The sequence below is a fragment of the Bison bison genome, unplaced genomic scaffold (assembly GCF_000754665.1).
Source record: "Bison bison bison isolate TAMUID 2011002044 unplaced genomic scaffold, Bison_UMD1.0 scf7180017864295, whole genome shotgun sequence".
Classification (NCBI taxonomy): Eukaryota; Metazoa; Chordata; class Mammalia; order Artiodactyla; family Bovidae; genus Bison; species Bison bison.
Genome location: NW_011494867.1, coordinates 4,898,817 through 4,921,791, shown reverse-complemented (window position 1 = coordinate 4,921,791; position 22,975 = coordinate 4,898,817). Strand labels below are relative to the sequence as shown.

General features: G+C 45.7%; 1 protein-coding gene across 2 annotated transcripts in view; it reads right to left on the bottom strand.

Annotated features, from left to right (window-relative positions):
• WWOX (WW domain containing oxidoreductase) overlaps nt 1-22,975 on the bottom strand; it is a 916,676-nt gene that overhangs the window by 605,941 nt on the left and 287,760 nt on the right. Inside the window, exon 9 of one of the 2 annotated variants that reach the window (XM_010850782.1) lies at nt 15,003-19,197. The exons of the other annotated variant lie outside the window; for it this stretch is intronic. Within the exon in view, the coding sequence (XP_010849084.1) occupies nt 18,946-19,197 (252 nt within the window). The 3' untranslated portion in view covers nt 15,003-18,945. Of the gene's footprint in view, nt 1-15,002; nt 19,198-22,975 lie in introns of those variants that run through there. 2 annotated transcript variants of the gene reach the window in all.

The window sequence follows — 22,975 nt, the reverse complement described above, 5'->3', positions numbered from 1 at the left end:
CTTGGGTGTCAGGCCAAGGGCATTTGCGCCCTCGCCTTGTATCCTAAAGAGGGAGACCAGGAGACCACAGAGGACAGGGTTAGAGTGCTCCGGAAACACGAGGCTTGTCCAGTCTCGACATTCCAGCGTGCACGGCGCATGTGACGCACACATGCATGCACACGTGGTGGAAACCCCCTCTCAGGGGACGAGAGCGCAAGCATCGCCGTGAAAACACTGTCAGAGAAACAAAGCAGAGATCATGAATGTTCCCGTCGTTTTCTCCCAAAGGGCATTCTGTAGACACTCACAGGTCTGTTATCAGGAACACAGAGGGGGCACTTCAGCCAAGTAATGAGAGAGAAAGTCCTCCATGAGTTAGCTATTCCAACTCACACAACCTCCCCCGGCCTGGGGGCATGGAGGCTCCTTGCGCCTGAGTGTCAACCTCACTTAATCTAAAGCTTCCTCGTCACCCTGCTTAGACCCACTTCACAGACAACACTACTGAGCCTGGGGGACATTAATGACGCCTCCCTACAATTCCACAGAAAGTGCATGCATTATTAACCTGTTGGCAACGAGCATGAAATCTCATCTCAGTTAGAAAAGTGGGCCACAGATGACGACTCTTCTCAACAGTTTCTGCAAAGATCGGGCCCTCTGCAGAGACTAGGCATGTCCCTGTCCCCCAGGCAGGATGGGTCCTGGTGGCTGAGGGCCACTGTCCAAGGGGATGACCTCGATGGCCTTAAGAAAAAACGACAGTAAGAGCAGGTGGGGCTTCCTGAAGGCCTGCTCTGCATCTGAGCTAAGAAAGACACCCACTGTTCACTGTTTAATTTGAACACTCAGCTACTCTGCCATAAGAGATCACCATGTCCATTGAGCAGGCAAGGAAAATGAGACTTGGAGAGGTGAATCCCACTGTCCCGGGGACACTCAGCTCCTAGGCGGCCCAGAAAGCACAGTCCCGGTCTGCCTGGCGCACAGCCCAGCCGGTCCACACACTCGCTGCTGCAGCTGACGCCTGAACACGCAGAACACCGACGGCACCTCCGCAGCAGCTCCAAGGCCCTGGGCCCAGGGAAAGGCCGGCCCAGCAGAGTCTATCCGGCCACGCAGAGGATGTCAGGGCAGACCCGGCAGAAAAGCCAGAGAGCCCCCGTCTGCAGAGAGAAACTCAAGAGAATCCCTCGTGGGCCTGAAAAGGGGACTTGGGTGTAGCACTATGCAGGGGGAACATGATACAATTTCCAGGGGGTGCCCTTCATCTAGACTGGATATGAAGGGCCCCTAGAAGTGAGTTCTCTGCTGGGAAGGAGCGATCCTGAAATCCATCCTGTGCTGACTGCTCAGACTGTGTCACCTTAAAGGCTACTGGGTTAAAGCACTTCCTCCAAAAAAGAAGCACTGCTCCCATCCCCTGCACGCCCAGCCAAGGGCAGGGGGAACCTTTCAGGGCTCCCACAAGCACACTGCCCAGGCCCCAGTGAAACCCCCACCTGTCACACAGCTCAGAAGCGAGTCTGTGACCACAACCAACAACAGAGGAGGAAAGGGCCCGCCCACCCACTCTAGAGACCCCCTTTCTTCCTCAGGAGCCCGGCACCTATGGAAGCTGGTTCTTGGGTAGAAATACTGTTTGGCTCCCTCCTGGATAGGTCCCTGTGCAGAAACTGACCTGGTTGACATAAGGATGCCTTATTTACAAGTCTAATATTCTGGGAGGGCTGGCTGTCTCTGGAAGCCAGAGAAAGAGAGGGTTAAATACAATGGGAACATCTCTATTCTTCCTTTCCTATCCTTGTAAGTGGTTAAGAGCTGTGGCTCTGGAACAGTGGTTCTCAACCCCAGGGAAAGGGTATCCGTCAGTATTTGGATACAGTTTTCATTATCCCTTCTCAGGTATAAAGGTTGCTATGGTGTTCAGTGGGCCTAAGCCGGGGATGCTGCTAAATATCCTACAACGCACAGGACAGAGTCCCGCAGGAAGAAGGATCCCACGCCCAACGTCAACAGCTCCGGGGTTAAGAAACCCTGGGTTAGAAAGAAGAACTACAAGCAGTCCCCAACAGACAGCTGAAGGGGCCGCGACTTTCTGATTGTTCAGAAACCTCAGCATAGGCGGCCCGGATGTTATAATGACAGGCAAGCATGTCACATCAGTGAGTGACTCCCTTCAAACGTGGGGGCTGATCCTAATATGTCTCATTAGTCCGAATCAGTCGATGGGATACGGAAATGTGGAAACAATTCCCAGAAGCTCAATTCTGCTGATGCATCTGTTTTTTTTTTTTTCCCCCGCCCCCCAGGGGGAGAAAATAACCAAATTCTTACTTTAGTCATTCAGGGAAAACTAGCACCTGTCTATATCAACATGCTGGAGATGAAAAAAGAAAAAAAAACTGAAAAAAAAAAGAGATAAATTATTTATCCAGCATAAATATTAAAGAAAATTGCAAAACAGAGTCTGGTGTCACCATGCTGCTATTACAAAATCATCTCGTTATAGCTTCTGGCAAAATGCTGTTGTCCTTAATATCAGTACAACAGAATTGTCTAGGATGTACCAGGCGGGCTGCGTGCGTCTGCTTGCTGTCGAGGACACTTTAGCAGCCTGACAACCAACTCATCACGCCCAGCAGAAAACTGCATAGGGATGGCCTGTTAGGAGGGAGCCTGAGTTAGGAATAGACCATGAGCTTCACCTAAGCACAGGATGCGACTGGAGACTGGCGGTCCACAAACACGCCCAGGGGTGCGGCTGCGGCCTGCGCCGAGGCACTCGGGGCAGCCACGACTTTCACCAGCTGTTTGCTGGATACACACACTGTTAAGCTTTAAGTTACGTCAACTGTCAATTAAACACGCTATACGATAAGAAAGTAAGAGACTCAGAATCCAATACATCTGAATAATTTTAGTATGTTTATACTGAAAATTTAGTGTAATTTTTAGTACACTAATACTTTTAGCATATTGTCTATACTCTGTTATTTGCATATCTGTATAATGTGTCTGTACAGTGGGATTATATATACACGTATTCATATATATATATATACACACATATATATATGAGTATAATATGTATGTTGGTTGCTCAGTCATGTATGACTCTTTGCAACCCCATGGACTTAGCCCACCAGGCTCTTCTGTCCATGGGCTTCTCCAGGCAAGAACACTGGAGTGGGTGGCCATTCCTTCCTCCAGGGGACCTTCCCGACCCAGGGATCGAACCCAGGTCTCCTGCATTATAGGTAGATTCTTTACTGCCTGAGCCGCCAGTTTTAACATATATGAAATGATAAGGGACTGCACATCCCATTTTTTGCTAAAAAAACTTAAAATTTCTTTTTACTAAATTTACTAAAACTTTCACATAATTTTTAGTATGCTAATAATTTTAACATATTATCTATGCTCTTGAGGTCATTTATGTGTATTCACACTGTGTAAAGTGAACATTTTACATAAATATATATATATGCGTGTGATATAAATACATAATAATCTCTTTTTAATATATATAGAATGGTATGGGACCACACATTCCATCCCAGCTCTGTTTCCTAACTTCCTGTTGGCCACAGTGTGAGTATTTATCCTGCAGTAATCAGCAAACACTAAAAATCAGGGCTGGTTGCCCTCCCCAAGAGCTGGATGTTAAACATTCACCAGCACACCACCCTTCCCAGCACACACACACACACACACACACACCCCCCTGGGACGGTAGCGGCAGGCACCAAGGGATTTTGTTTCTGAACAAAACATCCACTATTCCAAGTTTAGCAAACTCTTTATGGTAGCTACACGAGCTCCCAGGTCACCAAGAAGTTTAATACATCTATGGGATGAAAATTAAACACTGTAAGTAACACATCTGCTGAGGCTCCCTGGCCAGCCCGTTGGGCCTTTATGGAGACGAGATCCATGCTGACACTCTGAACACGGTTGGAGAGATGAGCTCGGGGACGAGTGACGGAGGAAAGCAGGTTTACTCTCAGTAGCGGATGGAGGGAGCCCCGCGCTGGGGAGAGGGCACCTCGGAGAAGCCCCAGCAATCTGCCCTTTATCTGGAGCCAGCATCCCAGGCAAGGGGGGCCCCACATCAGGAGCACAACTGCTCACTTGTGAGTAGACATCTTCCTGCGGTGGGGAACGGGTGTTCGGGCAGCTGAATAAATGCACGCTCCCTGCACCATCACCCCAGAACACAGGGGGGATGAATTTAGCAGGCTATTGACTAGTTTGGGGCAGGTGGTGAAGTAGAAAAGACATGCAGTAAGGCGGTGAGCTTCCCGGCAAACACAGTGGTGGGGAGGAAGGAGCTTGGGGTCTCAGGGACGATGAAGTGGAAAGACTGAGGGATCCTGACCTCCAAGAAGAACCTCGAAAAGGCCTTCCTGCGGAGTCTGAAATCGTCGCGCTGGGCAGGCCAGATGCAAAACCATCATCTGACATCCCATTCGATTGTTTTAGTTTTTCCCTGGTGGCTCAGATGGTAAAGGATGCGCCTGCAATGGGGGAGACTCAGGGTCAACCTCTGGGCGGGTAAGAGCCCCTGGAGAAGGCAATGGCAACCCACTCCAGCATTCTTGGGGAATCCCATAGATAGAAGAGCCTCGACCATAGGCTTGCAAAGAGTCAGACACGACTGAGCAGCTAACACTTTCACTTTCAGCTGTTTTAACTGAAACACAGTTTGATTGCAGGTGCGAACCCCGGGGAGGCTGTGTGTGAGGTGTGTGGGGACCAGGAGACAAGGGAACTCTGTACTTGCTGCTCACTTTTGCTGTGAGCCTAAAACTACTCTTATAAGTTGTTCATTAATGAGAAATAAAAGTGCGTGTAGCCGTGTGCCCCGTGTGCGGCTGAGCTGTTTCTTGTTCGCCTAGGGAAGGTCTTTCCACGCTGGCCCCAGGGTGTTCCATGGGGCAGGCTGGGCTCCCAGGCAGACTCACCCAGCTGGCTGCACTGCCCATCTGTACTGGTCTGTAGCCTCACTGGCCATCAGCGCGGGAGTGTCTTTCCTCGTGCGTGAACTTCGTGGTGTGTGGCCACCACTGAAAACCCAGCGGAAAGGCCCCCAGGCCCCACCATGAGGCAGCTTTCGGAGTAACATAGATAACTCTTTGCAAAGACAACATTCCTCCCAATTGTCCTCCCTCTGGCCCCAACCACCTTCCAGAACCATGACCCTGGGACAGCTCTGGAAAACTCCATCCCTTCTTTGATGCAGACAGAATTAGATCCACTTCCTGTATTTCCTGGAGGTAGAGGGGAGAAAGAGTTATCTATATTACCTGGGAAACAGGTAGCAATCTGCTCAGTGAGTCCAATCTTTAAAGCCCTGCATCTGCTCAACTGCTACACACAAACACTCTTGCTTTCCACCTCGATAATTATTAAATTCTAATGTAAAGCCCAACTTCTGCTTAAGTATGCGTGATTATTAGACTACAAGTCAATTGTGGAAAACACACAGATATAAATGCAGCTAATAAGTCTTACTGTAATGATTAATCAATTTATGAATACATTATTTAAACTAATAGCTCAGGTAGGGTATCTTAAACAAGTTACAGAGTACATCGACCAATTCAAATACCAGCTGCCAGATCAATAGGAAACTGTAAGTAAACTCTGGGGAATAGGTATATTTGCGGGAAAAAAAAAAAAAATCCACGAACAAAAGGGATTTGGATGAAGGAGATCTACAACAATTTCCATTTTGAAGACGAATGTAGAGCACTGTAATATATGCCAAAGCTTAAAGGGAAAGGGTGGAAAAAGTGCATTGCTGCAAACTGGGCTCTTCGCATCCTGTGCAGTAATAATAATTAAGGGCAGGTCAATCAAACATCCCATTCACACAAACTCTTGCATACTTTTGCAAATGGACGGCATATGAAAGTTAATTTTGAGTCCTTAAAAAACGATGCATTGGGTTCATTTTGTGGCAAGTTATCACATTACCAATGTATCCATAAAATGTCCCCTTAATAGAAAAGAAAAAGTGCATCTACAAGGTGAGATTTGCGATTTTCCTGAGAAGGGGCCCATGTTCCAGCTGAGGCGCCAGGGGACACTTGCCCCGTGACAGGCACAGAGGACCCCCCGGGTTAACTGCAAGGTGGATGGAGTTGTGAGCCAAGCAAACTCTCGAGTTTTAGCTCTCTCCTCCCAGTGTTGCTATTGTTGTTGTTAATTAAGGCTAATTATGTGATTTAATAAATAAACCAAAAGGGCCTTGATTTCCAAAGGTGTGATATTCTATCACAGCTTCAAGTGATGCTGCATTTTAAAAAATTAATTAGTATCTTGTGAGATCGGCCACACATTATTGAGTAAGTAACAGCAGCTAAGTGAAGCAGATGAAATATTGGTAAGCGATGCAGCCCACAGTATAAGTATGTGAAGGGGGTCAGAGGTTAATCCCTATTGATTTTCTGAGTCTGCGTACAGCACCGCTGGGAGAGGCCGGTTCTGTTGGCAATCAGCTAGCACAAATACATTATAAATCTTACTGTCCACCTTCACTGATCAGTGTCACTTACTTCCTTCACTAAAGACCATTAAGAAACTACTGGAAAAAAAATACCCAGATGAGGGGAGAAAGGAAAGCATTTTCAAAGTCTCCCATGTCAAAGAGTGCTTTTGGAGATGGAGGACTTGCCCAAAAACAGAGGTAGTCTTCCTGGGGTCCAGTCTTGCTCACTGAAGGAGACATGCATGAACACAGAGTAGTTTTGAAGTGCCTTTAAAGCCAAATAAAAAATGGGAGAAGGAGCTTTCATATCAGGGTGCATGAAAAAAACAAAAAAAAAATGTAGTAAAACACAGTCACTGACATGGATGAGCACCATCTCCAACCTGGCTCTGAAAAAATTTGGCCTCAGCAAAACCTTGAAGCTAGTGAAGAGTGAGCTTCAGGGCCCCTCACAACCGGGGGCCCCTTCCAAGATTCTGCATCAAATGTTTTCAGTTCAGTTCAGTCGCTCAGTCGTGTCAGACTCTTTGCGACCCCATGGACTGCAGCACACCAGGCCTCCCTGTCCATCACCAACTCCTGGTGCTTACTCAAACTCATGTCCATTGAGTTGGTGATGCCATCCAACCATCTCATCCTCTGTGGTCCCCTTCTCCTCCTGCCTTCAATCTTTCCCAGCATCGGGGTCTTTTCCAATGAGTCAGTTCTTTGCATCAGGTGGCCAAAGTATTGGAGTTTCAGCTTCAACATCAGTCCTTCCAATGAATATTCAGGACTGATTTCCTTTAGGATGGACTGGTTGAATCTCCTTGCAGTCCAAGGGACTCTCAAGAGTCTTCTCCAACACCACAGTTCAAAAGTATCAATTCTTCAGCGCTCAGCTTTCTTTATGGTTCAACTCTCACATCCATACATGAGTACTGGAAAAACCACAGCCTTGACTAGATGGACCTCTGTTGGCAAGGCTTTTTAATATGCTGTCTAGGTTGCTCATAACTTTTCTTCCAAGGAGTAAGCGTCTTTTAAATGTTTTACTCTCTTCTAAACATTTAACTCTCAGGCCCTCAGTGGCTACCATTCTGGACAAGGTGTTCCAGAAAGTAAACTGGTTCTCTGCCAATCAACTGTCCTCTACAAGATGGAGCTCGATTCTGTAATCCATCACTTTGCCTCAAAGAAGATAACACTGCTTCTATGAGCTCAGGCGAGGCCATGAACCCTCATGGGTTCTGGGCTCTGAAGCCAAGAGAACCATGCCCCTTTGCCCGGGTTCTCGTCTCTCAGATGCTCGCTTTTGTCTGCTGTTGGCTCTACTGTCTGCAGGAAGGGGCAGCGATCGGGGTACCACTGCACCAGCATTACTGGAGCCCTCTATGCATGCGGGGTGGTCTGCTGATAGTTGGCCTGGCTTTTACCCCTGCCGTGGGGTCTTGAGTCTTGGCTCTGGGAACTCTAAATCCTGCCTCTGGCCACTGCCCAAGCTCCCGGCCCAGATATTTATGTCGCTTTATTTGCTGCCCTGGCCCTGCCCTCACCATGCGAAGGACTGATCACACTATACAAATGGACTTCTGTGTCAGCTCTCCCAACGGCCACATAATTCTCTGGGGCCACCAGACCATTGCCAATCTATTCTGGAGACTGGGATGTATCTTATGTCTGTTCTTACTATATAAAGTATCTTCTTTTACATGAAGATGCCACAAAGAGACATAATTCTAAAACCATACTCTTCACAGTATTTAGTAGCATGGCATTTACCACCAACAGTACTAGTTTTATAAAAATTCCAAATAAACTAGTCATAAGTAAAAAAAAAAAAGAAAGAACAAATTCAACATCATGATGAATTTTATAACCCGTAGTTAAATAAACCCAAGACTGAGTTAGGTCTGTATAACTCAATGCTGAGTTAGGTTAAAGTCATTGGAAAATGTCTTTCACTTCCCCACTAAGTAGTGAGATCTTGACGGGAATGACTGATCCAAATTCAAATTCATATCCATAATGTCCGAAGCAATGCCTGACCCATAGGAGATACTCAGTAGGTCCTGGGTGGGTGGGTGGATGGACCTACAGATGGAGTTCTACGGTGCTGGACTGTATGTTAGTCCAGAGAGAAGGGAAACAATTCCAAAGCTCTGCCCTTCTTACCGAGACACTTTTTCCTTTCTTTTACAAACACTCCATATGGAAAATAAACAGAGCATCACTAAACCCTACTTATGTTGTAAGGAGGCCGGATATCCAAGTTTGTGACTCCTACAGCCATGAAAAGATGCTCCATTGATCCTAACAGACCAGTGACTTCTACAGATTACAAAAATGGGAGGAAAAACAGAGGCCAGGACAGAAACATCAAAACCAAATGAAATACTGGAAATAAGCTAATGAAATTACATTACAGATTCAGCTTACCCAGAAAGCGCTTGGCCAAGGGAAGGAGAGAGGGGGAGGAGAAAAAAAAACAAAAACAGCCTACCAGCACAACCAGCTGTCTAGTTTGAACTGCTAGATTGCTGAGTATGCACTCTATGCATATTCATAAGTACCACAGGAAGCCCAACACCTCTGGAACCAGCCTTACAACTCTCCCCCGCCAGCCAGTGCCGTGGACCGCTAACTCAACAGCCCCCTCGTGGCCCGAAGAATGAAGGCAGCATCCCAGGGTGTGAAGGTCCTTCCTGGGAGGGGAGGGTGTGGGTGTGTGTGGGGGGCAGGTACACAGCCCTTCCAGAGGAGGGGGACGCTGCCCAACCACTGTAACAGTGGTAGACGTGGCCCCCTTCCGTGGATGGCGGGCGATGCAACATGATCAACATCTTTCCTATTTCAGAGTCCCAAAAAGGATCCTGGGTACACCAGGCTGTTCAAACTAACACGTCCTCATAGAAGAAACGGATCAAATGAGCTCAGTATTTCCATTTAAAAATATCATTTAAGGGAATTTTAAGCTGTCTGAGAAGATGGATACACTGTGTTTGTTTTCCACATTAATGAGCTATAAAAAGAATGGAATAGGCCATAAATACAGTATTTTGTAACAGCCTTTACTAAAAATGCTACTACTTGTGTTTATCATTTATATCCTTGTATACAACCTCAAAATTGATTACATTTTAAACCGTACATAACTTGCTGTGTTTTTCATTTTGTGCTGTACTACGAACATTTTTATAACTCAGTTAATATATTCCATATTTTGTGTTCTTATTGATTATGAATATTTCTTTAGGGGATTTTATTGCTTTTAAAATAACAAATGTTGGGTATTAAAAAATAGAAAAACCTATTGCAGCTTTTATATTTTTCTTTCCTCTGGTAATTCTGATACATACATTTAAGCATGAACATAACCAGAATATCTTTCTCTGTATCTTTTATACTTCCTCACATTAAAATTAAACACCTACTAATATAGTGCATAGTAAAAGAATCAGAGTTTTCAAAGGAAACCCACCATTTTTAATGTGTTTGACTTGAATTCATAATCCATTCCTTCTACAATTAAAAAATTAAAGTACCAAGAGATTATCCTCACGTAACATGATGGTTTTACATCAAGTATATATTATCTTTCCTAATTGCCATTTCCGTTTATAGGCTACAATATGATTTATATATATGATATGATTTCACTATTAATTATCAAATTGAAAAAAATAAAATCTCACATTATAAATTCTCTCCTGGAAATTAGTTTTATTATTTTTTCCATAATCCTATCACACAAGCTATAAGTGCATTGCGGCATGAACACTTTAATTTTTCCAGTTAGTTTTAAGCAAGCCCAGAGGTGAGGTTTAATAAGGATCAATGGCACTTTATCTGGGACAGGGCCTCTTCACAGCATGCAAATTACACAGTAACACTTAAAAAAAGAAATAGATTTAATTAAAAAAAAAAGTAGAACCACAGGCTCTGGAAATTCAATTAAAGGATTTATGCAAAGGTTTGCTAGGTTTTTATATGCAGTTACTGCTTACATAATGAGCTTTTCATATTAAAAATCAATAGGTAATCTAGACTAGAAGATCATCCCCTTAAATACATTTTTGAAATCAATTTGAAAAATAGTCCATCAACTGCTGTGACTACTCTTGCTGCTTCGATTACACTAAAAGCAATATTTAGATTGTAAGACGTGCTATGGAATATCTATGCTTGGATATTGCTTTCAAGGGCTCTCATCCTTCTGAGTGCCTGAGATGATCACCTAGTAATTCAAGATTGTGTTAAATGTATAAATAATTTATTTAATTATGAGCAAAAAGCCCACAGGCACAACCCCACTGTATCTGTAAGGGTTAAATGAAAGGAGGAGAAGGACAAAAGGCAGAGCTGAAAGAGGAAGGGAGAAAAGAGAAGGAAGGGAAGGAAGGAGGGAAGGGGGCAAGGAAAAAAGAGAGAAAAGAACAGAACAACCTTTTCTAAATTAGTCTTTGCTATCTCAATTGCCTATTGTGTATTGGCTCCTTAGCACAAGGAGATATGCATTTCACTTTAAAACTCATTTAGAACTTCAAGAAGGAAGCAATTAGCTAGCTCTAACTTAAGCAGACCTTCCATCCTCCATGATAATGGGGGACAGGTCTTGAAATGAAAATGAAAGCCAAAGCTTCAATTCTATCCAATGAGCGCCCAGCCAAAATCTGTCTGGCTTTGGCAATGCTGAACAGGTTTCCATGGACCATTCTTGGCAAACTGGAAAATGATTCTCACGGGGTGTGGAGTGGTGGGAAGGGAGAAAGAAGGAAAGAACCGAGGGAGGTCTACCTCTGAACTCCTCCACTTGTATAATAAGGAACCATTCTTCCTTTTGTTTCAAAAGTTCTTGTTTCTAAAAAGGTATGGTCAGTACTTGGAGTTCATCAGGATGGAAATAGGGCCTCAGGTTATCTTTCCCGAGTGAGCCTAAGCATTACAAAGGACTCATTAATAACAAAGCTGCACCTTTCTCTGCTTCTGCAAAACTCTGGGAAGAAATAAGCAAAATTACTGATGAACCCACATTTACCCATCTACCCAAAGGTCCTATTCCCTGCAAAGGTAATACTTCCAGAAGATGCTGAGACAGTCGGGCCCGGTAACCAAGGACAGCCCTGCTCTCACTGTACAGAGCAGAGAGGACAAGGACAGGAGGGAGAATACGATGGAGAGGCGCCTTCCAAATCGTCTGAGACACTGGGGACATTTACACCACACTTTCTAATGCAGGATCCTGGATATAAGCCTGTCCCAGGCTGGCCTTTCTTCAGATATGCCTACAGATGAGCTGAAGAAGGTTTTAAGGTCACAGGAACCAGCATTTGCTTTATGGGTATGAGTACTGGTGCGTGTGCGTGTGTGTGTGTGTGTGTCCCCTAGGACACAGCACTGCCACTCACGACAGTGACTACAAAGACAAATCCAGGAGAGCCAACCATGCTCAAATGTATGTCTGTACACACAAGTATCCTATCTTTGAAATCTTTTAAGAAAGACACAATGAGCAGGAGGCTGTACCGTGAAACTGGCGCTCCTTGAAAGAAGCCAGTCACAGAGGACCACGTGCTGTTGGATCCCGTTCATATGAAATGTCCAGGAGAGGCCAACAGGTGGACACAGAAAGTAGATTAGTGGCTGCCTGGGCCAGTGCGTGCCCAAGGTTGGGAGGCAGTGGCTGGAAGCATCTAGGCTTTCTTCTTGGTGTAACAATATATCCTGAAATGTATTGTGATGACAGGTGTACAATCCTGTGCATGGTCATTAGGCTGTGTGCTTTAAATGAGTGGACTGAAGGGTCTGTGACTTTTATCTCAATAAAGCTACTATAAAAAAAAAATGAGGTGTGGCTATGGACTGTAGTCGAAAAAGAAAACAAGAAAACCTGCAAAGGAAGCAATGAGATTGGAAAAAAAAAAAAGACTTCATTTTCCATCTGCACCAATCAGGCAATTAAAATACTTAAGCATTCTCCTTCTCCGGAACACACTTTCTGTGACAATGAGTTTACAGACGTGCAAACATATCAGCTGGCTTCCTACGGAGAGGCGCTGACGTCAAAATAACTAGAACCCTCTGTCACACAGGAGAGCTTCAGCGTGAAGTGTCCCGTGTCCCGGGCTAGCATGATCAAAATGTCAAACATGAAGCCATTTCGTAACAAGGTGCGAGGTGGTAGTAATGGAAGTTTGAACAATGTTAACACTTAAAATTTCAGCAGAACCATTTCAATCCATAAATGTATAAAAGTCATTTTACAGTGTGCTTAACAGTCAAGACCAAGAGCTGTTATAAAAGAAGACGCCCTCAATGTCACTTCATTTTCTTTTATTCTTATTATCACATTTAAATCTCTCTGTAAAAGTGGTCTTGATAGGTAACTTTATTACACATTTCAAGACTATTCATTCCGAACAGAACTTCCTCCAAGGAATTAACAGATAAAGAGAGACCACTTTCCCCTCATCATCCCTAAATTACACTGTAACTGAGCACTGGCAGCGTGCGTGTGACAAGGACGTGGCCTACTACGCCCCACGATGGCTCGATAAACCTAGAGGTGACTCTTTTGGTTGGCTGCAAAGGTCCTTAGCGAACACCTTCCTGGTTATTTGCAAGGACCTGGGAATAAAGAGTGGGGTTGACAGGGAAGGTCAGAGTCAGGACTGGGTGAAGAGAAAGAATTCCTAAAAGCAGGTATGGGATCCGTATCGGCATGGAGGCAAGTCTGCTCTTTGCTCATTTCACCGGGAGAAGAGGGCAACAATCCCGCTCCACTGCCTCGGCTCACAAGCAAGGGCATCTCCTGAAACAAGACCAACAGGACTTCTCTGCTGGTCCAGTGTCCACCTGCCGATACAGGGGACACAGGTCGGATCCTTGGTCTGGGAAGATCCCACGTGCTGAGAAGCAGTTAGGCCCATGTGCCAGAATTACTAAAGCCCACACACCCTGAGCCTAGGCTCTGCAACAAGGGAAGCTACTACAGTGAAAATCCCTGACTCCACAATTAGAGAATGCCCGTGCGTAGCACCAAAGACCCAGCACAGCCATATGTACATAAATTTTTAAAAAGTATTAGCAAACATCTACAAAGGAGCAGTCAGTAAATATTTTCAGCTTCACAAACCACATCTTATCAGTTAAAACTACTCCACTCTGCCATGGTCATGCTATAGCAGCCACAGACAATACACACATGGATGAGAAAGCTGGTCTTTTCATTAAAACTTTATTTAATGACAAACACACATCTCAATATAGTTTTCATGTGTTAAGAGACACTTCATTTTTTTTTTTTTTGTATCTTTCCAGATATTTAAAAATGTGAAAACAGGATGCACAAAAATCAGATTCAGCCCAAGGAACACAGTTCTGGTCTCCTGTGGTAAACAAGACCAGCTGGCAAAGAGGTAGACCAGTAATCCCGTCTTGACGGGGGTTCATTTGACAGCTACTCTATCTGGTAACACAATGGTGTGGTTTGCTTCCAGGAAGCAAAACTTGATGGCATACATTCTAAACTGTGGGCACTTTACAGAAAAGCAAGAGAACTTAGTTTCTGTGAACTGAAATTTAAATTCTAAACTTTCTGAATTCCCTCCTTAAGAAGTAATTATAAAGGCCTCAATGTTCTCTACTATTTAAAAATGAACAGAGGCTTCCAGAACTAAAAGTTTTGAAATATTCAGCAGTGGAAACATGACGGCCTTGGCTCATGAGAAGTGAGGCTGACCACATTCCCTCTGGTCCTGCTTCGGAACTCCACTGTTTAATGGAGCAGGTTATGAACACAGTATACAGCCCAGTCTTTGCATTTGGGCTTCTACCTGGCTGGGGTTTTAATATGAAATATATACAGAGACTGACATTTACAGTGTTGTTTTTCCCTCATTTGACTTTTATTTTTCACCAACTTTTGACCACTGTAAGCATTCTGCATACTGTCATCCCAGTAACTAATCAGAATAATCAAAGGAATGACTTGACTGAATAAAGTGAAACATATACACTGTTCTGTTTCTAAAGAATCATATCTGCAGTGTTCCAAGAATATGTAGAATCAGAAGCTAGTAACAATTATCTCGGGTAGGTTTGGTGAAAAGGGAAAAAAAAATTGGAAACTAATACATTAAAAACCTTTTAAAATTCACTTAATAAGTCATACACCTACCTCAGGATGATACTGACACTATTCCTCGGCATGAAAAAATCCTTATTATTAATATTATTATAATTATTTTGTTTAAGAATGACTGAAACTATAGCCTCAGTTCAGTTCAGTTGCTCAGTCGTGTCTGACTCTTTGCGACCCCATGAATCGTAGCACGCCAGGCCTCCCGGAGTTCACTCAGACTCACATCTATCGAGTCAGTGATGCCATCCAGCCATCTCATCCTCTGCCATCCCCTTCTCCTCCTGCCCCCAACCCCTCCCAGCATTAGAGTCTTTTCCAATGAGTCAACTCTTTGCATGAGGTGGCCAAAGTACTGGAGTTTCAGCTTCAGCATCATTCCCTCCAAAGAAATCCCAGGGCTGATCTCCTTCTGAATGGACTGGTTGGATCTCCTTGCAGTTCAAGGGACTCTCAAGAGTCTTCTCCAACACCACAGCCTAATTCAGATCAAATGACTTTGAGGTACTAATTATTTGTATATATTTATCTTCTAACCAATGTGGCCCAAATAAAGATTTTTAAAACCATGAGGCAATGACCATAATGTCTCTTGGTCTGAGGACAAAGTCACAGGGCCAACAGTACAGGAAGAGCTGGATGTTCAGGCACAACGCCGAGTTCTGGGGTCACCATACCCCACCCACGCCACCGCAACAGAAATGTGCTGGCGAGACATACCCGGATGGCGAAGACAGCCTCCCTGCATTAAAACTGGTAACTTTCTAGAAACACTGCACTGCAGTGGTCCTCATACTAAGTAAAAGATAATTATCATTTTCAAAGAGATAAATGGGGTGAAGGATGACCACTGCATTCTTGCCCCGAATGATGATCCTAAAACTCTCTAAAACCTACATATCATATTTGCATCTGTATGTTTATTGGTGGCTCATCAATGGGAAAGAAAAGGAAAAGCAGATCTTGGATGAAGACACTCGCCTGTCAGGCAGCTGCTAACTCTGCTCCCACAATGAGGGGGCCGTTGTCTCTGCCATTCGTTTGACTCTTGAGCCTTGTTTGTTGCTTCATGATGACAAGACGGATGCTGGCATCACATCTTCCTTTGGGATCAGCAGGAGGAGCGGGGGAAACACCAGCAACGCCTTGCCCTTTCCTCTGAAAGCAAAACATCCCTGGGAAGGCCTGCTGCAGACTTTTGCTTTGACTTTCAGCCGGAACAGTCAGGTGGCCATGCTCAGCTGCTAAAGAAGCCGTGGAGGTGAGCGAACCATCACCCTCTCCATCTGCAGAGTAAAGGCAGACACTCGGCACACCAGACGGTAAGAATGGAGTCACGCTTCCCCAAGAGACTGAGACTGTCGGGGGCAGGGAGCACGGCTAGTTATCTCCGGCTCTCTCCAGGGTCAGACATGAAAAGCGTTGGCACATAAATAGAAACTGAGAATCCAGAGTGATTTACAGCAGACAACAGGGGCAGAGGCGTGCGGCTGGTCCCTCTCTGCCCCAGCACAGAGCTGGGCTGCGTTTCCTGGACGGTTGCCTTCCACAGATGGGCGCCACTCCCAGGCCACCATGCATGGAGCCCCGTGGTCTTGCCTCTTTCCAGCTCATTGCAGACAACCAAGGTGGCCTTGGAAGCCAGGTGTGGAAGATGACTGAACCGTGGCATGGACAGAGCCTGGGTCCCCAAGAAATCACTTGGAAGAAAGCTGTCTGCTAATCCCAATAGCCACTTTGGACCTTATATACCCAGGAAATACACGACTCTGATTGAATCACTGGACCCACATGGGCTTACATTTTATAGCAGCTGCTGTTACCTTTACAATACAACAATCTCAAACTGAGATGTATCTGAGAGTCTTAGAGAACTTCATCCACCTTTTTGGGCTCTAGTCCCAGGGTACACACATTTGTTTGTTCTGGAGCATCTCATGGGGTCGCCCAGCATCACCTCCCCCTGGCTTCTGGGGCTCACTCGTCTTGGAGGTTATCTTCTCAGGAAGAGTGTGCCTGACGACACTTCTGCAAGCCAGGATGGGGAGAAAGCAACAGTCCCGAGGTCTGGCCTGGATGTCGCGTGTGAGCTAGATCCACAAACTCTTCCCCACTGTGTGTGAGGTCTTAGAGCTGTCCTGGCAGTGTGCTATGCGTTTAAGGTTCAGTTTTTCACATCCCTTAACTGGGCCCTCGTTATCAAGAAGGCCTTCTGCACACCCCGTGGTATGCTGCCAGGGACGTCTGGCTTAGTACTGAATGGGTGATTTATAACGCCATCACCACGCGGCATTGTGGAGCCCTGCCATCTCAATTTCAGAACCCGGATCCCTTTTCTGTTTACTCCGCGTTTGCCTTCGGCCCTTCTCCAGGTGCTATTGTGAGGAGATGCATTTTGGCGCTTCAGAGTCTGGCATTTTATAAGTTACTCTGAGCCCTACTTTCCTTGTTCACCTGCTCCTAGATGGGAAACAAATTGCAGAAGGGAAATAGCTTTATACTACCAGTCCTTAAATATTTTACAGGCAGAGATCTCCGTGGGTGGTTTGGAGGCTCGATTACCCTCCTCAGTAGAGGGTATAAATACCCCTGAGGGTTTACATAACAAACCCTCAGTGACTCCATGCTACTGAAAATGCTCAGTATTTACATCTGCCTCTGAAGCCGGTGACTCCATGGCATCTGAGTACTCGAAAAAGTGCAAGGCCAGCAGGACTGCCCACGTGCTCAAATACAATCTATCCATGATAAAGAGAGGTCAGTCATTCAGAACTATTAGATGGAAGACATCATGGCATTCGAAGCTGCACCCTGGGACACGCTTTGGTTGGGAAAGAACAGGTGAAAAGGGAAGTCATTTCAACTGTGAGCTGCTTACACCGAAAGAGCCAGAGCACAACTGCCTACACGCAGCACGGGGTGCCTGTGCGGGCTGAGGAAATAAAAACGTGGATCACAGCAGCATGCCGCGCGACCTCAGGCAATCCACCACAACTCCTGAAGGTAAAAGCTATTGTGCCCATTTTACAGAGAGGAAAACTGAGACTCAGACAGGTTCAGTGACCTACCCTAGGTCAACGTGCTGGTGTGCACAGCAGACACAGGGTTTGTACCCAAGCCTGTTTGATCCCAAGCCCTGTGCTTTTCCACGTTGCCATGCTGTGCCATCCAAGCATCAGGTCACAGGGTGACGATGAGCACGGAGAAGAAATGGCTCAGCAACCCTCCTGAGAGGAGCTGAGAACCGGCCGTGGGAAGGCTCCTCCAGGAACTGCATCCCATGCAACGAGTGGAAGCAAAACGACACGTCCAGAAACTCGGTTTGACCTTGGAGGGGTGGTGCTCCGATGTACAGCTCTTTCCTTTGCCATTAATAATATGGAGAAAAGAGGAAGGTAGCTGGTACAATCAGCGAGGCTTTCTGAAAGACATGAGTTCTGACTTGTGGCTTAGGAAGGAGCGGGGAGAGAACAGACATTTTTAAGGATATAGAAAACCAGGCCAGTAGATCCCTACTCCGCCGCCCTGCCCACCTCAATTTCTAAATCAGTGATGGAAACAAACAGACAAAAAAGAAAATGAAGCCCAGGCAGAAAGAGCCAGGATGACCGGTGTCACTCCACTGGGTCTGAAGTGATTTTACACCAGAAAGACAAGGGGCCTAGACTATTCTAAGACTGTTTATAGAGTTATATGAAGCATATTCTTCTCAATTCAAAGAAAGGGAAGGAACAAGTTTCAGTGCTATGCCTACTTCAAGCTTTTATCAGCACTAATTCCAGCCCCCTTTTCCCTTATAATTCTGAACAGAGGGAAAACAGACATCAATTAAGCAAAGCTTTATCTCTTTCTACTCTAATGAAAGCCAAGTTACAGTGATATTTTTCCCCAAGATTTTTCTCCACTTAATGAAGACATTATCCCTGAGTTTTCAAAGTCACTTTACAGAAGACCATTCAAAAGACATTAAAGTCAGTTTAAACTAAAAAGTCTTTTTAATGTCAATAAACAATAAAAGAACAATGAAAAGAGAGCCTTTCATGGTGTCTCAGTCTAAAATCTTTAATTTCGGTTTTAAATTAGGAGATAACGTTCAGTCCTGTATTCAAATAGTCCTCAGCCCTGGAACACAGTAAGCCTGAAACAAACGTTGGCTTTACAATTCTCTTCTTAAATCATGTGTGTGTGTGAGTGCGAGTATACAAGGGTGTATACATCTGCATATGTATACACATCACACACAACCACATACATGCACACCACATTGACGGAGAGGTCAGTAGGAAGCTGTCCACCAGAAAGAGGAGAGAAAAGTTTTCAAATTATTGCCATTCTCCCTCTTTGAAAACTAAAAAAAAAAAGGGGGGGGAAAGAAAATGGAATCTTTGGCTTTGAAATTCATGACAAGATCAAAGACGATAATGCACATAGATTTTTCCAGGCATACATTATTAATAACACAGGCAAACATATGACTGATCAATAGCGTGGTCGAGAAGCGATGAGGCAGGCTCCATGTGTAACACTGCGAGCGGCAGGGTCTGGCGCCCTGGGCTCTGTTCACCTGGGCGTTACACTCAGCCCAGTCAGCTCCTCCTTGCTCCAAGGACGGTTCAGCAAAGATGAAGGAAAAAAAAAAAAAAAAAAACTTAATCTGTGCCGTGTGTCAAAATCTCTTTCCTCTGTGCCCCCCTCTAGTTCCTCACTCAGAGACTCACATTTCATAAAATCAACCTGTCACAGTGTGCAAGGCAGGGGCAACTGGCACACACACAAAGCTGCCCAGCCACTGCCTCTGCTCAGAGTCAAAACATCATCACTCAGCAGGAGCCTCGCCCCGTGAGCCTGCACGAAGCCACTCTGCAACCCTATGGACCACAGCCCACCAGGCTCCTCTGTCCATGGGATTCTCCCAGCGAGAATACTGGAGTGGGTTGCCACTGCCTCCTCCAGGTGATCTCCCCAACCCAGGGATGGAAGCCGTGCATCTTATGTCTCTGCGTCGGCAGTTGGGTTCTTTGCCGCTAGCGCCACCTGGAAAGCCCATCAGCAGCCATCGCCCATTCCCTGTCCCTACCAGCCCTTGGCAACCACAAGTTTGGCTCTATGGCTCTGCCATTTCTGTATATTTCACATAAGTGGAATCATATAATATGTGACTGACCATCTACATCTGACGTGTCAGCCTCTTTTACTTCAAAAACAAATTAAGCCTATCTGAATGCAACTCTCATTCTAAACATCAGTTCTTCAAAAAGAAAAAAAAATCATGAAATATAAAATAAAAAACAAACTGATGATACCATTGATGCCTGCTGATTTTTTTTTTCTTTTGAAAGTTGCTCAGTCATGTTTAACTATGCGATCCCATGGACCGTAGTCCATGGAATTCTCCAAGCCAGAATATTGGAGTGGGTAGCCGTTCCCTTTTCCAGAGGATCTTCCCAACCCAGGAATCGAACCCAGGTCTCCCACATTGCGGGCAGATTCTTTACCAGCAGAGCCACAAGGGAAGCCCAAGAATACTGGAGTGGGTAATCAATCCCTTCTTCGGCAGATATTCCTGACCCAGGAATCGAACCAGGGTCTCCTGCATTGCAAGCGAATTCTTTACTAACTGAGCTATAGGGAAGCCCTGCTGACAGTGGGTGTTTTTTAACAATGAGCTTTTATGGAGGAGTTTTAGTGAGGAGGGATAAAATAGTTGGGAGTATGGGATTTGCAGATACAAATTACTATACATAAAATAGATAACAAAGATTTACTATATTACACAGAGAACAATATTCAATCCATCTAATCACTTATAATGGAAAATAATTTGAAATATACATTTATGTAAGTGAATTACTTTGCTGTACACTTGAAACTCACACAGTATTGCAAACTAACTTCAATAAATTTTTTAAATAAATATACAGGGAGTTTATTGCCAATACAGGTTATGTAAGTAGAAAACACACATTCCTGGAAAGCAGGGTAAATTAAGAAACTATAAGTCCCTGTGGTTATTGTTGAAAGGCACATTACCCAGGGATATAGACCCGACCTTTGAGCTTGTGGTCAAAAGACAAAACGGACAGTTCTTTGACAAACCTTTCCTCACGGCCACTTAGGGAAATGACATGGTGGCCTGAATGATCTACAGGTCTAAATCAGTATGATTTCCATCCCCAATTATTCAACCACTTAAGAAACGGGCATTTTAAAGTTCTATTTCTCCTTTTCCTGATTCTCCTTATTGACTGTCCATATACATGTCCCTAAATCAAAACGGAGAGTGTGCACTGTCCATTTGTACAACAAGCAGACTGAATGGGAGCCTCTACGGAAATGAAAGTGGGGCAGCCGGCAGCTCTCAGACCTTTGGGGAAATGAAGCCACCCCAGGAAGAAGGGGACGGAAGCTTCCTGACACAAGGTGGCACTTCTGTATTCTCAAATAGAGGGCAAGTGTAGACAGACCAGGGCTCAAGCCCTGCCTCTGCCACGGCCTCCAAACTACAAGTGTATCACCTAGAGAACGGGGGTTGCCATTAAGGTTAAATGGGACGTGAGCGCGCAACAGACTCCAGCAGGGCCGCTGGCGACGTCCTCAGTGAGCCCTCCCCGGGCCTTTCCAGCTCACCCCCTTGCCCCCGCCTCCCTCCCCACTGTCCTCTGCTCTCCTGCCCCTTGCTCTTCCTCTCCCTCTTTCTTTCCTCCCCCTCGATTCCGCGTCCCGCAGCCACAGCGCTCAGCAACGAGCCTTAGCCTGAGCCTTCTTCATGACATGTCTCCACAATTCGGCAGCCAAAGCCCTGGCAGAGCTTTCACCGGTATGGCTGTGCTGTGATCCGCCTCGTGGACCCCACAGGCCACAACCGTGTGACCTAGGTTGTGACCTCCAGACTGAAGACCTGATGGAACGGCAGCTCCACCACCTCTGCAACCTGAACACAACTGTTCTGGGCCCCAAAGGTCCACACTGAGAACCTGGGCAGTTTGGCTCTTTCTAATCAAGCAGACGATCCTTTGCAATCGGAGCCTGATTATTATAAAACACTCCTTTAAGTTCTTCATTTAACCAAAAATAACTAACCTAACACAAAACACCCTGGGAGTGAGTTAAGCATCAGAATCGCCAAGGTTTAGGGGTCAGGGTGAGAACCTGCTAAGACTTCACCCATCAGATTCTACAATCACAGACTCAAAAAAGAGTTGAAGGCCTATTACGTGCCAGATGCGAACTTGGTCTGCATACACTGTCTCGTATCGCCTCTCAATGTTCGCTCCTACGCATGCTGCCCTGTCGAATACCACATGACACCAAACGAACGACCAGGCACCTAATACTTATCAATAACGACATCAACTCAGCATGTCTGGACAATGCCGGATGGCTTCTATTTTTTATGGATTTAAAGAATAATTATGCTGGAAAGCATAGAAAAATCTCCAACCAGGTATAAAATCACAATTAGACACCTTGTTTTTAAAGGGGTGTCCTTTCAGTCGGCCTGGCATTTCATGAAGCACTGTAAAGGAATGTCCTCATGAGCCTTTTTCCATGGATGGACACCACCTACCCACACCTGCAAGAGCACCTCAAGAGGCAGACTGCACCTGAAATCGCCCCACGAGTCTCAGAAACATCCGTCTCAAGTGCACATGCCGTAGTGCTGAGCGTTCCTTTTCTTTCCTCTTCACCTCCTGGCACGGCAGGACCAAATCTGTTCCTATGATTCAAGACTGCAGTGGGGTATGGATTTGACACGAGGCAAATACCTCCCCTGATCAAATGCTCAGTGAGTCTCCACGTTAGTGTGTATAAACATCACTGTGCCTGGGAAGAGAGAATACCAGAAGTCACTTAGGAAACCCCACTTCTCCCAGGACGGTGGGCAAAGGCTGCCGTGCTGCCTTCCGAGGAGGGCAAGGGCCAGTGCCCAAGAGAAAGGGCCGGGATGGGGCGAGACCCAGGGCCACAGCCACCGTCTGGAGGCCCTCAGTGTGGCTGCTGCCGGGATGCTCAGAGCTAATCAAGGGGAAACGGATCTGGTCCAGGCAGCGGGACACGTTTACAACAACTGACAGTACCGGTAACGTCCGCCAGTTTGTATTAAGATGTTATTGCACCTTTCCAGTTCTAATCACCAATTATGACTCTATTACCCCTGCCTGGCAGTTCATCTGCTCCTGCCTCTGCTCAGGGCGACTCGGAGTCGGACCTCTGATCTCCCGGTTCCACTCCAGTGAGCGCTCAGCACGGAGGCTGTCATCTGCAGGCGTGGAAGACGGGAGGCATCGCCGGGGCTCGGATAACTGTACCTGACCTTACAACAATTTACTAAGGAAATACCTGCTTAATAGCGGTGCGAGCGCAGCTTCCTTGATGCT